General features: G+C 44.4%; 1 protein-coding gene across 1 annotated transcript; it reads right to left on the reverse strand.

Moving 5' to 3' along the window:
* Positions 1–8,901: 8,901 nt before the first annotated feature.
* On the reverse strand, positions 8,902–19,424 carry WEE1 (WEE1 G2 checkpoint kinase). Its single transcript, XM_054275705.1, has 11 exons — positions 18,861–19,424; positions 16,711–16,919; positions 16,149–16,215; positions 15,893–16,065; positions 14,859–14,980; positions 14,138–14,284; positions 13,652–13,747; positions 13,485–13,570; positions 13,212–13,382; positions 12,975–13,120; positions 8,902–10,189 (listed from the first exon to the last, which is right to left on the reverse strand). Exons 1-11 carry the CDS (start codon positions 19,422–19,424, stop codon positions 10,039–10,041), a joined length of 1,932 nt encoding a protein of 643 aa, XP_054131680.1. The 3' UTR covers positions 8,902–10,038.
* Positions 19,425–21,581: the final 2,157 nt, after the last annotated feature.

The following is a 21,581-nucleotide window of genomic DNA, read 5'->3' on the forward strand; positions in this document are numbered from 1 at the left end:
GGTGGTGCTGGTTTATTGTGATTCCAGTAAGAAAGGCACTCAGATTCTAAAGTGTCACTTAAAATACCATTTATTGAAGCTAACATTATAATGGAGAGAACAGTGTAGATAACCTTACATTCCTTCAGGAACCCTGGGCTGTCCAGCATCAACCAGGTGCAGCACGTCACACACATCCTGCCCATGGAAAATTTACACCAATTTGGTCATTCATGCTATTACAGGAGTTTTGTACAAGGAGACAACTCTGTACATTGTTTCATGGCCATACATAAAACATGTTCACACCAGAAGCCTTTGCTGCCATTTTCAGATGAAGTGCAGGGCATGCAGGGGTTGTCGTTGCAGGTACCACGTAGGACCTGCCCCAATAATCCCGTGGGACAATCAGCCAGGGAAATTGTCCCCCGTGGGCCTGGAGGCCAGGCTGGACAGACAGCACAGCTCAGCACAGGCTGGGCAGTCTCAGACCTAACTTGCATGGACCACTGATCCTCCGGGTACAGCCGGGCAGGTGAGCAGGCAGCAAAGCCCACTGTAGGAAGTATTGCTAATTCTCACAGGTGATAAATCATAAGATTGGTTTTCTCTATGTGATGGAGACTATAATCATCCACAGATTTTTATTCTTTAGAGATCTCTTTTAGAGATGTTATGGCCTCCCAGTAGCACAGTCAGTTGCCAAACACAATCTGCCTTATTCACTGAGCATACTCTAACAGCCTTTTCCCCCTCCTTTTTCCCAACCTTTTGCTCCATAATTTATTCAGGACTTTGGAATCCACAAATAATTATTTGTGGTTTTCCTTCAAGATGGATACTCTGAACTACATGAGTAGCATAAAAAATTATTTTGATAAAATTTCCTAATGGATCTATTTGCTAACATTACAGATGTTACTATTACCAGAAACATCTGCCATCTTAAATACATTAGCATTTCCCCAATTAGAAGACAGCTATTCCACTTAAGAAGGGAAGAGACAACTTTTATACATGCAGATAAGTTGGTAGCTGAGCACCCACAAGGTCACCAGTAAACACAGGAGACCTTTCCTAAAGTGCATCAAAATACAGCTAGATTCAGTGCAAAGTCACTAAAGAAAAGCAATTAATGTAGTTCACACATCAATCTTCTAATGGCAGGGACTTAATCTCTGCTTTGAACAGAGTTCAGTGATTTTCTGGCAGTTTGGATTTTTGGTAAAAACAATAGGGTGGAAAAACAAAATGCAAACTAAATGCTCCACAAATGGTAAAAAACAATTAAACCCCACCATACCCACACATATAAAAACCAACCACCAACAAAAAAAACCCCAAACAACCAATGAGTCAAACAAACAAGAAACATACAGAAAAAATAAACACAAACAGAAAATAATAAACACACTAAACCCCTGTGTGCTGCTTTTCATTTTCTCTTCCTTCTTTTTGCTGGCTTCTGTTACTCCTGATTTAAATGACATGCTAAAATCCTTTGCCAGAACAGGATTTGTTTTCCACTCAGAATATAAATAGTCCCATTCAGGTCACTAAGTTAGCAGTCCATGCTTAAATGTTTCATTAAAATGAGTGGTTTATATAAGTCTCAGTTGCTCCAGCACTTGGTAGGTTAATCAAGAGGATGCTTACAAGTTGTGCATAAACCTAGTACATGATTTTATATAGCCATACTCATATTTAAATCCTCAGTGTTTTTATAGGATTGAGCTAACTGAGCAAAACCAGTTAAAGTGAAGATCATATTCAGACAAACTTGCTGTGGAAAGAAACCTTTGTTTTTTATGCTTACCCAAAATAGCTTTAACAAAGTTACAGGACTAACTGCATCCACACCCAAAGTGTGAGTTATTTTAAGGAACCCTTCTATTTCATATGCTAATCCGGATCTTTGCTTATCAAAGACTTTACATTCTGAACCTTTGAAGATAAGATTGACATGTAATGCATTAACCAGTAATTAACAGCAATCACATTTAACCAAGAAACCCTTGATAGCACTACATAAACTCTAAATTGCTTGTCTGGTTCAAAAGCAAGTTCTGATGCAACTTCTGCTTTTCCTGAAAGTTGTCTGAGAGCTCAGCAACTTCATTTAAAATCTGTGCTTATTCTAATTTTGTTTCCTCACCAGAGTGAAAAACATGACTGAGGGGAGGGAAGACTGGCTGTGTCTCATGGAGTGACTCACAGTCGCAGGAAGGAGCTTTAGTTGGACCCTGCTGAGGCTCAGCCTGGAGGGGTCAATCACTTTTCTCTTGGTCCTCTTTGCAGAAGCTTAATTACCCCTTGTTAGCCAAATAATAAGTATTTGTCAGGGAAGTTCTAACCAGAGGAAAGATTATGCACTTGAACCGTTACTAATTTTGTTTTATGCCACTGAGTCAGTTAAACTGACATCAAGGAAAGAATTCCAGCACTTCAGTTCTCTGCTCATTGTTAGCCCAGGGAAAATCTTCCCAGCCTTGGCTGGAACAGTCATTTTCATTCTCCACAGGAAAACTAAATGGAAGCAAACAGAAATTGAAGACTGTTAAGGCAACTTTGCAGCAAACTGTGTTTCCAATATCTGCCACTTCACAGCAATGTTTCAGGAGAAAATAAAACTGAAGCAAATGCTGGGGTTTATTATCAGTGTTAGTTTCTGAATAGACTTCTCCTGCCATAAAACATCTCCAGGAAACAGTGGGGGAGAGTATAAAAAGCAGTAAGTATATTTGACATAATGGCATGACCCAATCCTCAAGCCATCTGAGGAATTTGTCTTTTCTGCTATTTTAAAATACTTCAGTAGTTTTAGGTGAAACAAGAAGCAGCATTAGATGCTGAATCGGAATGGCAGTTTAGTCTCTCCTAGGAAAAAAAAAGAAAAAAGAAAAAAAAAGAAGAAAAAAAAAGGTGAATTTTCCATTCACTTCTAAGACTTTCTGGGCCATCTTTAAAGGGATTACAGCAAGGCACAACTATTTCACTATGGTTTTCTACTATTTATACATGTGCACAATACATGCATTTTTATTTAAACTTCAGAAAACAAACATAATGTAGGGGTAAAACACAGGTTACCTTTCAGTTCCTCCCTGGTAACACACTTCTTACTCTACACTTTCAGCTGATAAGTTGTTTCTCATCAAGTTACAGGATTCACCATAGAGAACAAAATACCACAGACACTTACCTGCAGAGAGGAAGAGGAAATTCAGTCCCATGTGTGCTGCAATATCCCATCTTTTGGAGTGGAAACTGGAAAGAGAAATGGCCAATGGAAAAAGCCATTTAAGCAGGGTTAATGTAGAAGAAAGTCAGTCAGAATCAAGGAATCTTCAGTGTTGGAAAAGAGGATCATTGGGCACTCCTGTTAACCCAGCACTGCCATGTTCACCACTAAACCATTTCCCTCACTGCCACATCCACATATTTTTTGACTTCCAGGTATGGTGCTTCCACCACTTCCCTAGGCAACCTGTTCCAATGCCTAACAACCTTTTCAGTGAAGAAATTTTTCCTGATGTCCCATCTAAACCTCTCCTGGAGCGGCTTGAGGCCGTTCCCTGTTGTCCTGTTGCTGTTACCTGGAGGAAGAGCCTGATCCCCACCTGGTTACAGCCTCCTTTTAAGCAGTTGCAGAGAGCAACCAGGTCTCCTCTGAGCCTCTTTTTCTCCAGGCTAAACACCCCCAGCTCCCTCAGCTGCTCCTCACAGGACTGGATGCAGCACAGGGGGACAATACCTGCCCTGGCTCTGCTGCCCACCTATTTATGGCTTTCTTGGCCACCTGGGCCCACTCTGGCTCGTGTCCAGCCCCTGTGGACAGCACCCCAATCCTGTTCCCTGAGCAGCTCTCTATCCACTCTGCCCACAGCCTGCAGCACTGCCCAGGGTTGTTGCGACCCAAGGGCAGGACTGTCACTTCACCTTGTTGAACCTCATACAATGGCCTTGGCCCATCAATCCAGCCTTACCCAATATCTACAGGATCAAAAGGAGTTTAAAATCCCATGTGCAAAGACATGGATCAAATATATGAGGAGATTCTGCCCTGAATCTAAGTAGATGAGAATGGAAAGAGGCCAGAGGAAAGAGCTGCAGAGGCAGAAACATCACCTAGGGTTGGTGACACTGCTAAAGGTTGGGAATAGCAGGTGTTTCTCCTGTCCCCCCATCCCTATCCTGTGAAACACCTTGCCTAAAATACTTCCATTAGTGGTGCCTTCTGCTGTCTGTAAATCAAGAGATGAACAAGATCTCCTCCATCAGGATGCAGGCTGAACACGTAGAATCTTCCTGTGTATAAATTCAGCAACAGCAGCAGGTTTTATGTCCATCAGCTCCCTTGTCTGGCAGCAATCTGAGGGATACACAGGAGATCATTAATCACAGTCAGGCCACTTAGTCTGCTTTCATCTTCACTCAAAGAGAAATCAGTTTAGACCAGCATGATAATTCAGATGTCATGCTAAATGCTCTTATTGTGTATTGTAAGGGAGTCAAATGACAGGCAAAAGGAAGATCTTTGAAGCCAATGCTGCAGCTTTTTCAAGACTGTCCAGAATCTCAAGTTCATTTTTAGGCGTGCACAACCTCAGATCTCTGGGCAACATGTTAAACAATAATAAATTGCTTCCTGTTTAATTAGGCCCAGCAATATTCTCTCCTCGGGGCACCTCCCTTTCCCCAGCCCAATCCCATTATACTTTGGGAAGACAGAATCTCCATCCAGTTCCAGCTCTCAGCCAGGAGCCGTTTCCTGAGTGCTGTCCTGCCCAGTTTCCTCCTGCTTTCTCTGTGCCGCGTTTCTGGAGCTGAGAGCCTTCGCTGTGCTCAGCAGCTCCCTCCGAGGGTTCCAGGCTTCCCTGGAGGACGGGAGGGCTCAGCCTGGTTTCACTCTGCTGGCCATGTTTAGAGCCAGGTCCCCAAGCCCAGTTACAGCAGGGATATTTGGAGGTAGCACACACAGGGGTTTATTAAGCACATGCACACATTACACACCGAACCACAAATACAGACATGGTGAGGGTGCCCTTTCCAAGCCTACACGGCCAAAGGGGTGACTGGGATGGACAAATGAAAACGCTCTTACCTGAGCTACTGCTGGCAACAATGCTCAGTCACTGCTGCAGAACAAGACAATGCCTTCTAACAATCAGGGTCGAGTGTCACACCAGCACACAAACACTTCAAAGACAAAATTCAGTGCTCAGTTAACAATTCTGTCCAGCAGGTGTTGCTGGAGACTACGAAAGACATTCAGGCAAGGTCCAGCTGGGCAGCTTTTGGGAGGGTGTCAAACACATGGTGCCAAGGACAGGGTGCCTAAGTACACTTCTATTCTTGAAACTTTTCAGTGTTATAAAGTAATGCAAGCTGTGACACTGAAATCGAACTTTGCAATATACAAGCAGTGCCTAACTCCATTTCTAAGTGCAGGTAAAACGTGTCTGTGACTTCCAAAATAAGCCAACTTGACAGGAAGATTTCAGGTTCTACATTTTAGTGATTCAGATCCATTCCAGCTAATAGGGCAACAGGATACTTGGAAACTGAAAAGAACCCAACAAAAACTATAAAAAAACCTAGACAACTGCTGTGTGGGGATACCTTACCAAAACCAAAACAAAACAACATACAAAAATGACCTCCAATTGTATTTTGACAGTAATGGCATAAACAGAATTTCATGTAGTATTTGAACACCAGATGTGATTCAATATTTTAAGTATAACATTTATGATTCAATTCAATGGTTTTGTCTGCAAACCCATCAGTGTTTCTATAGACAGTGGAAAGGTTTGAATTGCAAGATGAGTTATCCAAACAGTGAATCAGTCCTTGATACTTGAAATTAATTCTTCTGTGTTAAATGGTGTTGTGTCTTTACAGGAAACTGGGTCAGTAGGAGCTTTAGTCCTTCACACCACCCACTTTTTGGTCAGAAGATGTAGAAAGACTGAGCAAGACCAAGCAGGAGGTGTTGTCCAGTAGTGCATCATTAGAAGATGGAGAAGACAGAGAGAGCAGACAAATGTCTAGAGGAGGTAGGGGTATGAAATACCTGCTTTCAAGTATTTTTACATTTACTTTGAGTTCTTCATGAAGTCATGTCATCTGATCAAAAAGGTTAATCTTGGGAAATTTAAGCTAGATGAATTCAGGAGAAATTGGTTAAACATTAAATATTGCTATTTTGAAGAACACATTTGCCACCCAGCTCTAATGCTTGCTTCTTAAATTCAGCTAAAGCTTTCCTCTCCAAGTGCTGAAGCTCATCCTGTTACACCATGCCTGGTGGAATCTCAACTAATACCCAACTCTACATTTTTGTGAGAGGTGAGAAGTTCCTTCTTCCACCTGCAAAGACAACTACAGATAAGTTCTGCTCAACTACAGGTAAGTTTGGCCCAAGTCTTCTTTCTGCAATAATTTGTAAGCTGCCAAATTTACTGTAAGATTGTTCTTATTTAAAAAAGAAACCCCCTTCAATGTCAGTAAAAACAGATACCACTTCTTCCTCAGTAAACATCTGAATCATGAATCACTGCATGCTGGGGAATATTCATGGGAAGCTTTAATACACACTTCCCAAATTCTCTGCTCCTTCCCACCAGCCATTGTTGCAGCCAGGATTCACTGCCTCACCACCTGCATCAGAAAGGCTTATGAAAACTTGAGATAACATTTCACGATTCTTACTGCTCCCCTAAATTACCTTAGAACTCTGAAATGCCTTTTTAAATACTGTCCTTGGCACACAGGAAAAAGTTTAAATGTCTAAAGTCATGTCAGCCCTATGGTTTAAGCAAGGCACCCCTTCAATGGCACACAAAACCTGTGACCAGCACTAGAATAGACCCACAGAATTTTTTAGGTGAAAAATACCTTTAAGATCATGGAATCCAACATTAACCCAGCACTGCTGAGCCCACCACTCAACTACATTCCTAAGTGCCACATCCACACAGCTTTAAATAACCCCAGGGATGGTGACACCACCACTTCCCTGGGCAGCCTGTTCCAATGCTTGACAACTGTTTCAGTGAAGAAATGGTTCCTAACATCCCATCTAAGCCCTCCCTGGCACAACCTGAGACTGTTTCCTCTTGTCCTATCTCTTGTTACTTGGGAAAAGAAGCCGACCCCTACCTGGCTATTATCTCTCTCAGGCAGTTATAGAGAGTGGTAAGGTCTCTCCTGATCCTCCTTTTCTCCAGGCTGAACACCCCCAGCTCCCTCAGCTGCTCCTCACAGGACTTGTGCTCCAGACCCTTCCCCAGCTCTGTTTCCCTTCTCTGGACTCTCTCCAGCCCCTCAATGTCTGTCTTGCAGTGAGGGGCCCAGAATTGGACACAGCACTCGAGGTGTGCCCTCACCAGGGCCCAGCACAGGGGACAATCCCTGCCCTGCTCCTGCTGGGCACACCATTGCTGATCCAGGCCATGATGCCACTGGCTGCCTTGGCCACCTGGGCACACTCTGATCTAGTGCTCATTGCTGTTAAAGAGCACCCCCAGGTCCTTTTGCACCGCGCAGTTTTCCAGCCACTCCTCCCCCACCTGCAGCACTGCCTGGGGTTGTTGTGACCCCAGGACAGGACCCAGCACTTGGCCTTGCTGAACCTCCTGCAGCTGTCCTCAGCCCATTGATCCAGCCTGTCCAGATCCCTCTGCTGAGCCTTCCTGCCCTCCAGCACATCATCACTCCTGCTCAACTTGGTGTCATCTACAAACTGAGGGAGCTTTCAGTCCTCTCACCCAGATCATTGATAAGGACATTAAACAGGACTGGGCCCCACAGTGACCCTGAGGAGCACCACTGGTGGCTGGCCTCCAGCAGGACAGAGCTCCATCCACCACCTCCCTGGGCCCAGCAATCCAGGCCATTCTTCACCCAGCCACGAGCACAGCTTGTTTGCACAGCAATGCCTCTACTGATGTTACAGGTCTATGAAAATTAGTGATAAGGAGCACAGAACTATATTAGATATAACAGATTTTTTAGTGTAGAGGCAGAAAGGCTTAAGTTCACTGATCACCCACCAACTGGAATTTCTGACTGTTTAGAAGTATGCTTAAAGGTCTCACTTAATGTAGATGAACATTAAAACACTGCAACAAACTCATATATTTTAAGTTCTCTCACAAACAAGACAGGGCTATCTTATAAAGTAAAAACCTAAAGGTATTTAAATGTATCAATTTTTTAGTTATCAGTAAAATATCAGTATTCAAATACCTTAAACCAATACTCTGAATTTCACTGTCGTATGACTAGAACTGAAGTTATTTTCTGCTAACTGCAAAGCTGAATTTTCTGAGTCCATAGAATCCAGGAACAGCTTCTGTGAGTCACCTGTGGCTCTAACACAAGGTAAAAACTTCCACAACAGACTGATCTGTCAAGCCTTTGTTTACTGTGTCTCTCTTCTTTACACTTGCCTCCATGCCACAGAACATGCCATCACTGTGTTCCTGAAATAGTCCAACTCCTCCCACTGTTTTCTTCCCCCAACTTCTAAATCAGCAGCTATCTTCCTATTCTCATCAGTTCCTGCATTTTTCCCTTACCTCAGACCCAGCTATTTCTTTACATAGTTTCTATTCCTCCACCATCAGTCATGGGTTCCACTTCTTCCAGGGGTTTCATCTTTGCCAATGCGATACCAGTCCTGAGGCTGCACAGACAGACTGCTATGGGCACTAACACATGGAATAGGATCCCTCTCCTAATTATCAGCAAGTCTCTTATCTCAGTCTCACTCTCAGGAGAGGGAGTCACAAGCATCAGGCATGAGTGGGAAGCAGATCTCATCAGGACTTGCCATAGTATATTCCCAACTCAGTATTTCTGTAACTACAAAGTTAAATAAGTGTTACACAATATTAAACGAACAGAACTTTAAACTTTAATATTCAAATTCAACACTAGTAAGAACAAATAGAGCACAAAAGGGAAACATTGTTTTAAGTAAAATGAATGAAGAGACAAGCCAGTAATCAGAACAGTTCTTCTGTCAGCCTAAGTTCAACATCAGCATTGGTTCCATGGCCACATTCTGTTCCACATATTGGAACTTCAAACTGAATTGTTAAGCTGTGTCTGCTGGCATCCCAGACTGCAGCTTCTGTATAGTACACTATAAGCATGATCAAACTTATGTACATTAACAATGAAAAACAACCTGAACACACTAAACAACTATTTACAAGTATTCCAACATAAAAAAACCAAACATACAATAGCCCAGGAATGGGCAACTGAAGAAAATATGAACATTCAGAGAACCTTATTAGAAAGTAGAACAAAACATCAATGGCAAAGACATTAACAATTGCACTACACTAATACAGAGTCCAAATATTAAATTGGTGCATTTTTTCACAATGCACTAGCTTTGAGAGAAAAATGCTGCCTTCACTAAAATGCAGCTTACATTTGTTTCACGTAATTGCTTTAACAAGAAGCCTATTAACACAAGAATGATTGTTTTAATGCTACAGTTTACAGCAAGGACATTGAACTAAAAATAGCAGCAGTTCCACATGGCACTTAATTCCACAGGTTCCTAAGCTGTGGTTTATGCAATGCCTACAAAGTGCTCCCAGTTGAATATACAAATAAAATTCACAAAAGAAGTCTACCTGACATCAGGTACATTGACTGTAGGTGGCCTTAAAGCCTGTCTTTTAAAATTTATTCCCCCTCTGCTCCAAAAAAAAAAAATTAACTATCAAAGTAAGGCCCCCTCCCTCCTTCTTAAAAGATTAGGGATATTGCTTCTTATTACAACGCTGTAACACTACAAAGCAGCACACCACTATAGTGGTTAACCCTGGGACAACATAACATCTAACAGTGTAACCGAAGGCTTTTGGAGTAACATCCAGGAGAGTAACCGAGTCCATCAGCCCCAATGGTGAATGCAGAACCAGCCATAGGGTAACGAGTAAAAACCAGAAGCAATAGCTGTCGAACTGGTGATACTGCCTACAGGACAAGGAAGAGGAGCTGAAGGCTCCCCCAGTTCCTGGCTGAGGTGGGTCAGTAGATGGTGAGGCTCAGCGAGCGGTTCATCTTCTTGCCGATGAGGCGCGACGGGCGGCTCTGCGTCGCCGAGCGCGTGGCCATCCTGTCCGTGAACAGCGCGCGCTCCTCGGCCGCCGCCTTGGCCAGCTGCGCCTTCTTCAGCTCCCTGCAACACAGGGACACGGCTCAGCACAGCCACACACAGCAACACACATACAGCAGTCACCATCCAAACTCTGGGTCAGGTTTAGGTCATACTGACAGCATTATGATTCACATGCCCCTGTTAACAGCCAGAGGGCAGAGGTGGCATGCTCATTACTTGTACAGATGTTCTTTCTTTTGAAAAGCAAGGGAAGGAAATGAAAAATTCACACAACTCAGATTCTGAAATCTAGCCTGCTGCAAGCAGCTGAGCACTTCAATTACCAGGACACAGGAGGGTGCTTTTGTCACAGACATCTTTTATGAAAAATCTTTTTTTAAAGATTTTTTTCTCCTGAGAAGCTTCAGGAACAAAATGTAAACAATGATTATCTGCTGCTGTGGAATGCAACAGGTAGATCTGTGATTGGTCTCAGAATTGTTTCTGATTAATGGCCAATCACACTCAGCTGGCTCAGACTCTGTCTGAGACACAATCCTTTGTTATTCATATCTTCTTTTTCTATTCTTAGCTAGCCTTCTGATGAAATCCTTTCTTCTAATCTTTTAGTATAGTTTCAATATAGTATATATCATAAAATAATAAATCAAGCCTTCTGAAATATGGAGTCAGATCCTCGTCTCTTCCCTCATCCTCAGACCCCTGTGAACACCGTCACACTTTTACCTCCTGGCACAAGGCATGAGTTAAGTCAGAGTTCATTACCAAGGCTTGCCCAAAGGAAGCAAATTCAGCCACACCTGAACTTCTGTGGGAGTCAGACACTTAGATGAACACAGATGTGTGTAACTGACAACACACAGCTCAGGAAGCATCCTTTTCCTTTTGCATACCCACATCAAAAGCTGATCACCATCTCCACATTTTTTGCCTAACAAAAATGGGAGCCTGCAAGGCAGAGTCACTGAAGGCAGCATATTCTGCCAACTGCTTTGTTTCAGAGAATTACCAATACCCAGCCTGAGGACAAAGTTAAATCTAACTCAGGATAAAATCATAAAGTAGTCCAACGAAAGAGCACAACTATCTTTATAAACATTTCCACCATACACTGCTTTTCTCCTTTCTTCAAATTATGACATATGGCTAAAGCTCAGCCTTCCCCCATACTCTCTCCCTTCCAACAATCTCCAACTATCCATTAAAAAGCTTTCTCTACTATGAGTATTTGCAATCTCATTTCACACCTGGCTGCAAAGCAAAATCAAATTTTACAAGCTTGCTGCACATTGGTGCAGGTGTATTCAGTTTGAAGCTACATGTTTTAGTTTAATAAGCAATTCCCATTCTTGTAAGCCAGAGTATTATTCATTAACACCCGTGCCCCATCTAATCACCCCCACATTTATCACTGTGCCAGTTCACTGGAAGAGAATGCAACCAATTTTCAGTCCTCTTCCTTGTGAACAAATACACACTTGTGTGCTTGCCCAACCACCACACCACATTACCAGGAAATTTTGTTTTACAATATGCTTCCACTCTTCCCTAGAAGTCTTGAGTTCTTGCCTAGAAATCTTGAATTCTTCCTTCCTCCGAAGAGGACAACACAGTAGAAAAGCTGAGTTGCCTTAAAAGGATTTTTTTCACTGAAGATGACTTACACACTAAAGTGGTATTTTAAATGGTTCAAATGCAGAAATTTAAGAAAAAACAAACTCAACAGAAAAAACCCTGTCCCCCAAAACTACCTGAAGTATTTTATGGAGCACTATGCCACACAAAAGTAAAAATTACTGCAGCTAAGTGTTGTTTTTAAATCGTTCTTAGATTTGCAAGGATGCATCCTTGTTGCCAGGCTAGAAGGAATCTTCACAAAACACTAGCTTTGCCATTTTTCTTTTTCAAGTGGTGCAAAAAGATGTTGTCCTCATCTACACAAGCAACTTACCTCAGCAAATCTGCCCTTTAGCAACCTGCACAAATTGCCTGATTATTCTTTCAATGTAATTCATAATATTATGAAGATAACCACCTAATCTAGTACATCTGCCTGTGGTCAGACTAGCAATGGCAAGATAAGCAGGTAACAATGGAGTGAACCTGAATGTGAAATCAACATCTTCATTCAAGACATACCACTCCAAAATAAATCAGTGATCTATATTCCCTCTTAAAAGCCTGCCCATTATGTATAACACATGTAAAGATAACTGAAGTGAAAGTGACAGATGGCTGCTTATTGATTTACTAACTCTTTCCCTGAAATTCAAGCAGAAATCAGACTTTCCTAAAGGGAATCTCTTTTTCCAAACTTTAATTCAGAGTGAGTGTTTGAGCAAGGGGTAGGACAAGATGACCTCTAGATACAAATGATTCTCTGGTGACCCAGTAACACTGCTGTGTACAATTCAATTAGTCCAATGACATTCCTGATGTGCCATTCCATTTAGGTTCAAAACAGGCAATTTAAGTCATTTTCCAACATTTCAATGTACAAATGACCTAGGAAAACACAGACTCAAATCATACAGATGTAAGCTAGGCTATACCTGTCACAGAAGCGTGCACTGTCCTGAAACATCTGTTTAAAGCCATAATGTTTTGTATGCCTTGAATACTAACAGTGCTTTTGAGATTCCCTTCGAGTGTTCAAGAGTTCTTTCAGTGGAGAAAGTTCCTTTTAAAGTTCCATGACCCACTTTGCACTCTCAGGTACGCACATGCATACAGATTTGTGGATCTCACCCACAAACAAGGACACCCCTGTTTTAACATCACTTCACTCTCAGGTGAGAACCTGTTAGAAATGAAGTTCTGTTAAGGACCCCAAGGCCCTACTTACTTTTGCAAGAGGGAGTTCTTGAATTTTTCAGCGTTCAGCTCTATCCGCAGCTGCTCCGCGCTCTTTTTTGCGGCAGAGAGAAGCACCGAATGCTTCACCAGGGCCACGGCCGAAGGCCTTTTCTCAGGATCAGGATTAATCATAACCTTGGGGAAAAACAACACAAGGCATCCTTGTCAAGGCCAGCAAGACAATAAATCACACTTATCAACGAGCCACTACTACAGGAGTTCTTACTTTTAGTAAGTCTAGTAATTCTTGAGAAAGCACTTGTGGCAGCCTGGGCAGCTTTCCTTGCCGGATTTCATGCCACTGGTCCCCGTTGGTTGGAAGAGGCTCAGCACCAGCAGCACAGACAACAGTCAGAGCGAGAGCAAAGATATCCGCCTTTGGCAAGTGAGTGTAGTTCTTCAAAAGAAAAAAGGAAAAATAAATTCACCATTTTTTCCCTAAAGGAAACAGCATGCAGGCCTCACATCATTGCTTCCCAATGACAAACAGAACAGTTACCTCTTGTAGGACTTCATTTGCAAGGAAACGGCTGTCACCTTCTTCCACTTGAGGACTAGAGACTCGAGTTACATGGCCCAGGTCACCTGCAAGGAGGAAAGAAAGTTAATTTTCAGAAGACAACGAGATGATGCAATTCTTTTGCACACAAGCGTGTTTTTTCTCACCTATTTTAAAAATTACTCTGTCAGATGACCAGTCATCATCATCGCCTTCCTCTAGAGTTATACTCGGGACTGATGTTCTAGATATGAAAATGTTACCTGAAAAAGAGCAGAACTGTTAAAACAAACATTCCTGTACCATTTGTACTTGACCTAGTTTCACTACAGTTTCCTTTAGCCATGCAGAAGTTTTATTTGTTATAAACCCTGTTCAAAGAGTGAGAAGCTATAACTGATTCGCTGTGGCCCCTCTGCTGGGAAGGCAGCCAAGTGTTATGCAAGTAAAGTCAATTACACAAAAAGGACCCAAGATAAACTCAACAGTTTAGGTCTGCTGGCCAATTTTATAACTGACATCTTTGTGCTCCTATTCAGAGCTTCAGGGAAGAATTTACAGTTAGTAAGGTGTGGCTAACTGTTCATTTTTCTACAGCACATTAAATGAACTGAGCAAGTTGTCAACATAGAGTAAGGCAGTTACAAACTTACTAGGTTTGATGTCCATGTGTACCAGGGACATTGAATGAATGTACTTTAAACCTCGAGCCACTTGAAGCAGCAAGTCCTTCAGTTCTGGTTCAGTAAAGTAACGCATATTCCTGTAATTTTCACTTATGGCATCTGCTAAACTGCCACCTGGAAAACCATTAAAAAAAACAAGTTATACTTTTGCATCAAACAGCTGACAATGCAACAACAACTAGCTCCCAAAACTAAGTGAATATATCACAGAGAACTTGCTGGCAATATACAGTAAGTGTAAAATATGATGCTGTATCCTCTTTTCAGCGATATAACAATATAATAAAATTCTTTCCTCCTGTAGTTGTCAGACTAACAGGACATCAACACAAGGGAAAGGGCTCTCTCTATTCCAAATCTCTGTCAACAATAGCAAAATGCTTCCAAATCACGTTTAATCTCCTTTTTAATGGAAACTCTAGCAATTTTCTCTATTCCAGCTTGTACTACCGTACAGAAGAAAGAACAGTTCTTCTGCTCACAAACACCTCACAGTACTTCCAGTATGCTTGAACATGCATGACTTGGTCTGAAACTTTGTACAGTTTTTGCTTCATCCATCTGCTAAGCCTTTTCCAGAAAGGAATATCAGTCACTTTAGAGAAAGCCAGCACGGGCTATGAGTAGGGTAACCAGTTCCTAACTATTGTTAACAGCTTGTAGATACCTGTATGTCTTCTTTACTTACCATTGCAATATTCATTCTGTATAAGCATGTGATCATCTTCTGCCCATGCAGAGTAGTACCTCACTACATGGGAATGCTGTCCCAGAACTGCATGTGCATAGACCTCTCTTAAAGCATTCTGCCTGTTAGTCACAAAAAACAGCACATGTGAGTATTGTGAGATGAAATTAGTACCATTTCTTATTACAGTAGGTATTTCTAATTAAAATCTTCCTATTCAATTCTGTGGCACCCTAAGCTGGATTTGTACTTATGTCCAAGCAGCTAAAATGATTTACATTATATTAAAAGACTTAATCTATGGAACATCAAAAAAATAAGAGTTTGGTGTGGGAGCCACACTTCCATTACATACTTGCCAACCAGAAGCAATAGCAAACTTTAAGATGCATGACTGAAGTTGTAGGCAAAAAATAAAAGTGCTCGTAAGCCAAGGGTTTGACTGAACTCAACATTCCCCAGATTGTAAGTCTGGTATGCAATTTTGTGCAACTCAGACTTGGGAGGTTTATATTAAAACTATCTGAACACACTACTGTGTGTTCAAATACTTATAACTATTCGAACAACTATTCCCCACACTGAAGTGTGGGGGAAAGTCCTGAATCACAGGCTCATTCACAAATGCCAAAAAATACCCTCAAACTGACTTAACTCATCTACATGCCACTCAAGCTGACAAGGATGAGGACTCAGTTGGAAATAGTGCCCTCCTTCCGTCTCTCAAAGATGACCTTTGCAAGGAAGGGTTATTCTCACTTTGAGAGCAGTCTGTTTCCACACAGAACACTGGGACAAACATCTGGCAGGAGAGAGGCCAATCAGCCTTTTCTCCCCAGTACTGCACAGTACCTGGGGAATGGGTGGGGAAGAAAAAAAAAAAATCAAGTGGCTTTAAAATTGTATCTAATTTACATTTAATTTATATTTGTTTTATACTTTCCTCTTAAATGCCTTCTCTAGACACCAACACAAAGAGCCAAGAAGAAACACCAAGAGAAGACTTCTAAGTTATAAGAGCAGGAAGTACTCACTCATCCACTGAGCCAGCCAGGGGTTTCTTGGATCGTTTGATTGCATAGATGCAGCCATCCAGCCTCTTCACACACTTAAACACAGAGCCAAATTCACCAGACCCAATCTTCTCCAGTTCATGGAATTCGGTCGCATACCGTGACTTCATGTTACTTTCTGTTATTGTTATCCTCTGCAAAGATTACCAAGGAAAGTATTTAGGTCTGCAGATACACAAACTGCTGAAATTAGTATCAAGGTTTAAAGATGAAATACCTTAGCAGGTCTCATGGTTTCCTCTTCAGGCTCTCCATCACTTGGTTCCATGTCCTCCCCACAAGAGCTGAAATTCACACCAGAAATAACATGGTTTAAGTAAACTTAGAACTGAAGCCCAGAAGCTGTTGAATTTTTCTGAGATCTAGTTCCCTTATTCTATCTAATTTTAGTTAACTAATTGAACACTAAACATTATAAACACAAACTCATAAAATCGCCATGCTAATATCTTTTTAATTTCTTTCTTCATGTTTCACACTTGTATTTAATGCATTTTTTTCCCTCCTGAATAAAAGACTGTGCATGGCCCATTGTGTGAGGGGAAAAAGACCAGCACAGAGCCTAGTCTATCCTCTCTGTACAGTAATCAAAAGATCTAATGCTAAATGATTATTTCATGCTATCATGCCTCTTGAAGCACATACTTTTAGAGCTGTATTATACATTACTAACAACCTGCAAGCAAAAATACATTCTTAGAAGCAATTTGTAGCAAAATCTTTGCAGCCAAAAGTAGCTCTAAATACAAGTTTAACAAAGGAAGCTACAAGTCACTCACTCATTCCAGTGTATCCTCTTCCTCCTCCGACATTTGCCATCAGAGTTGTGAAGGAACAGGGAGTCGGGAGTGAAGGGATTGATGTTCACATGAGGTGTTTGTCTAAAATCTTCTTCTTGCTTCTCTGATTTCCCAACATTCATAAACAGCGAGCCCCCTCGAAGTTTGACTGAGCTGGAGCCTAAACCTTGTGCTTTAGAAAGCAAACTCTGTATTTAAAAAAAAAGAAACAAAACCAAAATATTTTTAGTCATTCATAACCTTGACATTGCCTTAGACATTAAACAGTCGGGTCATGCCTGAAGCCATCATTACAGTATTGTCTAATTAAAGTTAGCATCAGTTGTTTAAATATCTGCATTTCCATCAAAAAGCCTTTCTAAGAAACCATAATGCTTTCTACTCTACACAGAAACAGTTCAAGCAAATAAATATTAAAATTAAAAGACAGCAAAGCTGATGATGAGAGTAACCTTTTTCTGTCTTTAATAATTTCATCACCTAAACTTCTTGGACAAATCCTTGTCCATTAAATGAACACAGATGAAACCCGAGGACAATCCTGTACTGTATCACTGTGATTTGCATGTGTACAATGTGGAAGCTAGATCAGACATGAAATGATCTTTGCTTTCTACAAATTTAAGTGACAATCTTAAATAGCAAATTCTGAGCCTACAAAAATCGTTTCAAGAATTGGCAGCATGGCTGCACTGCCAGTTAAATATCCAAAACTCATCTTCTGGGTGGTAACTTGCCAGACCAGGCATCCTCCAGGCACATAACAAAACCTCTCCCCTGCACCCCAGTCTCCTCCATCCTGGTGAGGATGCAGGGATGACTGGATCACAAGCAGGAGCATCATCTTATCCTAACAACAAAATAAAGATTTGACAGGACTAAAGCCTAAACCACCACAGGGAAGAACACTCAGTACATGGGAATCTCAACTGCAATCCTGAGATCTGCCCTAGATGAAGACCTGTGCTTCTCAGGACACATTTCTGTACTTCCACTGGATACCTGAACCACCTGATTCTTCCAAAGATGACCTATGTAGAATTTGGCCACCTAATTTAAGAACCCCACTGAAGTGCTGCGTTAAGAACTTGTTTCTAGTATCATATTCCACAAAACTTTTGCAGCTCTGAAGCGTCTGCCACTGACAAGGTGTAAAATCACCACCAATTTCACCTTCTACAAACTGGTACCACTGATTTTCACCAGTGAACCCTCACTGGAGATGGAAGCTGTAGAAAACCAATTAAGAAGGAAGCCTTCCTCACACCTTAAGTCAGTTGTTTTCCATCTATAGCCTATAGACCCCTGGGAGATTATCCCCGGGGATTATCCCAGGATTACTTCTAAAGGGCTATATGAAAAGTAATGAAGAAAGGAAGCCAATTATCACTAGATTTAAATTCACTATACGGGATTTTACACAGCGTCGAGTTCAAAAGTTGAAATGCCTTCCAAAAGTCTGCTATTGACAGAGTTAAGAGCTGCTACCCATATCCCCCTCTAAACTTCGGACTCCCCCAGTTTCCGAGCACCGAAGTGTTTCACGTTCGATGCAGGAGGAGCGCAGAGGCTGAAGCAGCGCTGGCACACGGCAGCAGCGCCCATCGGAACGGAGCAGCCTCTGAGATCATCGGGCCCAGCCCATGACCCAACCCCGCCGTGTCACCCAGCCCACGGCACCGAGAGCCATCGGTCCATCCTTCCTTAAGCACCTCCAGGGACGGTGACCTCACCACCTCCCAGGGCATTCCACTCCCATGTCCAGTCACCCTTCCTGTGAAGAAATTCCTCCTAGGACACGCCAGCTCACCGAGACACGCTCAGGATCACACCCCAAGCCGCGCTTTAACTTTCGGGCTACACCCCTACCAACCAACGCCCGCTCCAGCACGCACTCCAGGAGCTTTAACACTCCACGCTCGCACTTTTAAAACATGCCTTCCACAAAACACTGCCAAACTCGGGAAACATTAGTGTTTCTATATGACTAACACCGAAGTAAGCGGCTCGCCCCGTGTCCCGTCGGGAGGCGGCGCCGCCCGGCTCCGCCCCGCCCCGTCCCGGCCGGAGCCCCCGGCGCGGTCCCGAGCGGCGCCCCCGCCGTTACCTAACGGACTAGCCCGGCTCACCTTGGGCGTGTGCGGCGTGTCGAACAGGCGCAGCTTGCGCAGGGTCTTGTGCGGCGGCGTGCCCGGGTAGTCGGGCAGCGGCGAGCCGGGCTCCTCGCCCCGCGCCCCCCGGTACCCGCCGGCCGCCGGGTGCGGCGGGGAGCGCTCGCAGCAGCGCCGGCCCTTGTGCGAGGCCAGCGGCGAGGGCGAGTCGAGCAGGAAATAGGCTCCGGGCGACTTGACCGGCGACGAGCCGAAGCCTTCCTCCTCCCACGAGTCCCCTTCGTCCGGCAGCGGCGCCGCCGCCGGCTCCATCTCCTCCTCCTCCTCCTCCAGCAGGGGCGGGTCGCTCCGCGCCGGGGTGCGCGCGGCCGAGAGCGGCGAGTCCGCCTCCTGGAACGCCGAGTCCTCGCCGGTGCTGTTGGCGCTGCTGCTGCCGCAGCCTTCCTCCTCCTCCTCTTCCTCCTCCTCCTCGCAGTCGCTGTGGCCGCTCAGGAACAGCAGCTTCTGCCGGATCGGGGCCGCCGCCCGCCGGGCCGAGACGCGCCGCGGCGGCGCCGCCCGCTGCAGGCTGAGGAAGCTCATGGCGGCCGCTCCGCCCGTGCCGCTCCCGCTGCGCTGCCCGCGCTCCGTCCGCGTGCGGTGCCGGTTCGGCTCGCGCTGCCCACGAACGGTCCCGCCGCGCGCCGTTCGGACTCCGCGGCTTTCCCGCGACCGTTGGTCACGTGCCGCGCACGCCGGCCAATCGCGCCCGCCCACCGGGTTTGAAAACACGGCGCGCGGGGGCGGGGCCGCGCGAGGCCGCGTCACGGGCCGCTTTGGCGCGAGCGGGGGGGCGGGGCGAGGCCGGGGCCCCGCCCCGAGGCGGCCGCGCGGACGTGTCCGCCCGTGAGGCGCGCGCCCGGCGCCATTTTAGCCCCGGGGCGGCCCCGCCCGGGCAGCGGGAACCGCCTGGAGACGGCGTCCGGGGAGCGCCGGGAGCGCCGCGGGGACAGCGCCCGCCCCGCCGGGCAACTCCCGGGACACCGCGGAGACAGCGCGCCGCCCTGCGGGACTGCCGCTCCCCGCTCCTCTGCAACGTGGTCTGCCTCCCGTAGAGTTGCTGGAACTGAGCGCGCAAAAATGACAACAACAATAATAATAATAATAATACAGTATTTAATAAATTAATAATAAATATAACAACAGCACCTTCTGCGCCAGTTAAAGGCGCCTTTTTCCTTTCCCATTGCTGTATCTGCAGGAGCGGCACGCACGTGGTTTAAAGGGCCAGGCGCTGCCCGCGCCGCTCGCTCCCGTGGGACACTTCCAGACGGACCCAGCCCCAGCACAGCAAGGCCGCGGATGCTGGATGCTGTCATCAGACGTGCCTCCCTACGCGTGCCATCACTCTGCCTCTTGGCTCCGTTTTCTGTCTGGTTACACCCAACAGATAAACCTGCCCCTCTCTTCTGAAGCAAATCACTTAAAACGAGCCCCCTGGGTAACAAGGCACATGAAAAAATAGGAATTTTTCCAGCCACGGGAGCCCCGGGGAACCCAAACCCCAGCTGGGTACACCTGTAGCGCTGCTCCCCGGGCACGCAGGCAGTGCCGGGATCCATTCATGGCTCGGAGCCAAGCTGGGATGCTCGGATGCTGCAGCACAGCCCCTCTCCTGCCTCACCAGAGCTCCCCTCCTCGCCCGGCACACAATCCTCATGTGCTGCCCCTGGCACACGCCTGGAGAGCAGAACCTCGCACCCACAGGGATGGATGGCAGTGTCCCCTATTCCACTGCTGGCAATGCCAAATTCTTTAACGTCTTCTGCCTGAAAATACCCATTTCTCTGCAGAGACCTGTCCTGGTTTTAGGACAAGCAGTGATGAGCCACAGGAACACAAGTTTTGAGATTTGCATTTTGGAGAAAACTGAAAGTAGCCAGCATAACCTATGAAAATGGGACAGAGATAGGGTTACATCAAGTCAAGCATAAACCCACTTGTTGTAGAACCACACTAACATTCCATTTAAAATATTCATTTTAAAAAATTAAGTCCCCTGTGCAGCAAGCACTAACTGAAGCATTCAAGTTTTAGAACAGATGATGTAAGAGAAGGTTATGTAAAAATAGAATCTCCATCACCTCTTTCTCCAATCAGAGCTCACAGAGGGAGATGCAAAGCAATTCTTATAACTGACTCAAAACTTTCCAGCCACTATCTGTGGCTTGCTTCAGTCATAAATGAAGTTTCCTTTTCTTTGAAAAAGTTTAAAGACTGTAAGCTTTCAATAAATCCCTCCCCCTGTAATGTCAAAGCCTGCAGTTTCCTTCCCAAACTCAACCTAATATACCTCATGGTTTCTGGAGCCTACAGACACAGTATTTGGTGACAGCAAGTGACAAACTGAAGTTCAGAAGCCCTGTTGTAATTGAATGAATTACTAATCACTGGAACAGTTTAGTGGGACAAAATCAAGTGCTACAATTCAGAATTGTACAGAGAAGAAAGTATTTCTGAGGAGAAGACAGGAGAGGAAATGAAAAAAGGAATAGAGAAATAAGGAGACAGCAGTAACACAGTGATTTTAAAAGCAAGTTTATTTGCAATCTGAAAGCAATTAAGAAAGGGAAGCAGTGAATAAATATGTAGCCAACAAAATGCACAGCTGTTGTGTAAGAGTTCACAGGCTCTGTGTATGTGCTGCTCTGAACTCACACCCATTGTTTTGCTGTAGTCTGACAGGACCATGAGCAGTGG

The sequence above is a fragment of the Melozone crissalis genome, unplaced genomic scaffold, assembly GCF_028551555.1.
Source record: "Melozone crissalis strain CALT ecotype California unplaced genomic scaffold, PUWL_Pcris_2 ptg000018l_1, whole genome shotgun sequence".
Classification (NCBI taxonomy): Eukaryota; Metazoa; Chordata; class Aves; order Passeriformes; family Passerellidae; genus Melozone; species Melozone crissalis.

Coding starts and splice junctions, on each gene's coding strand:
- WEE1 (XM_054275705.1), bottom strand. CDS start 19,424: ATGAGCTTCCTCAGCCTGCAGCGGGCGGCGCCGCCGCGGCGCGTCTCG. Junction 16,216..16,710: donor AAGAGGATACACTGGAATGA/GTGAGTGACTTG, acceptor TGTGAATTTCAG/CTCTTGTGGGGAGGACATGG. Junction 10,190..12,974: donor AAGAACTCCCTCTTGCAAAA/GTAAGTAGGGCC, acceptor CCTGTGTTGCAG/GGAGCTGAAGAAGGCGCAGC.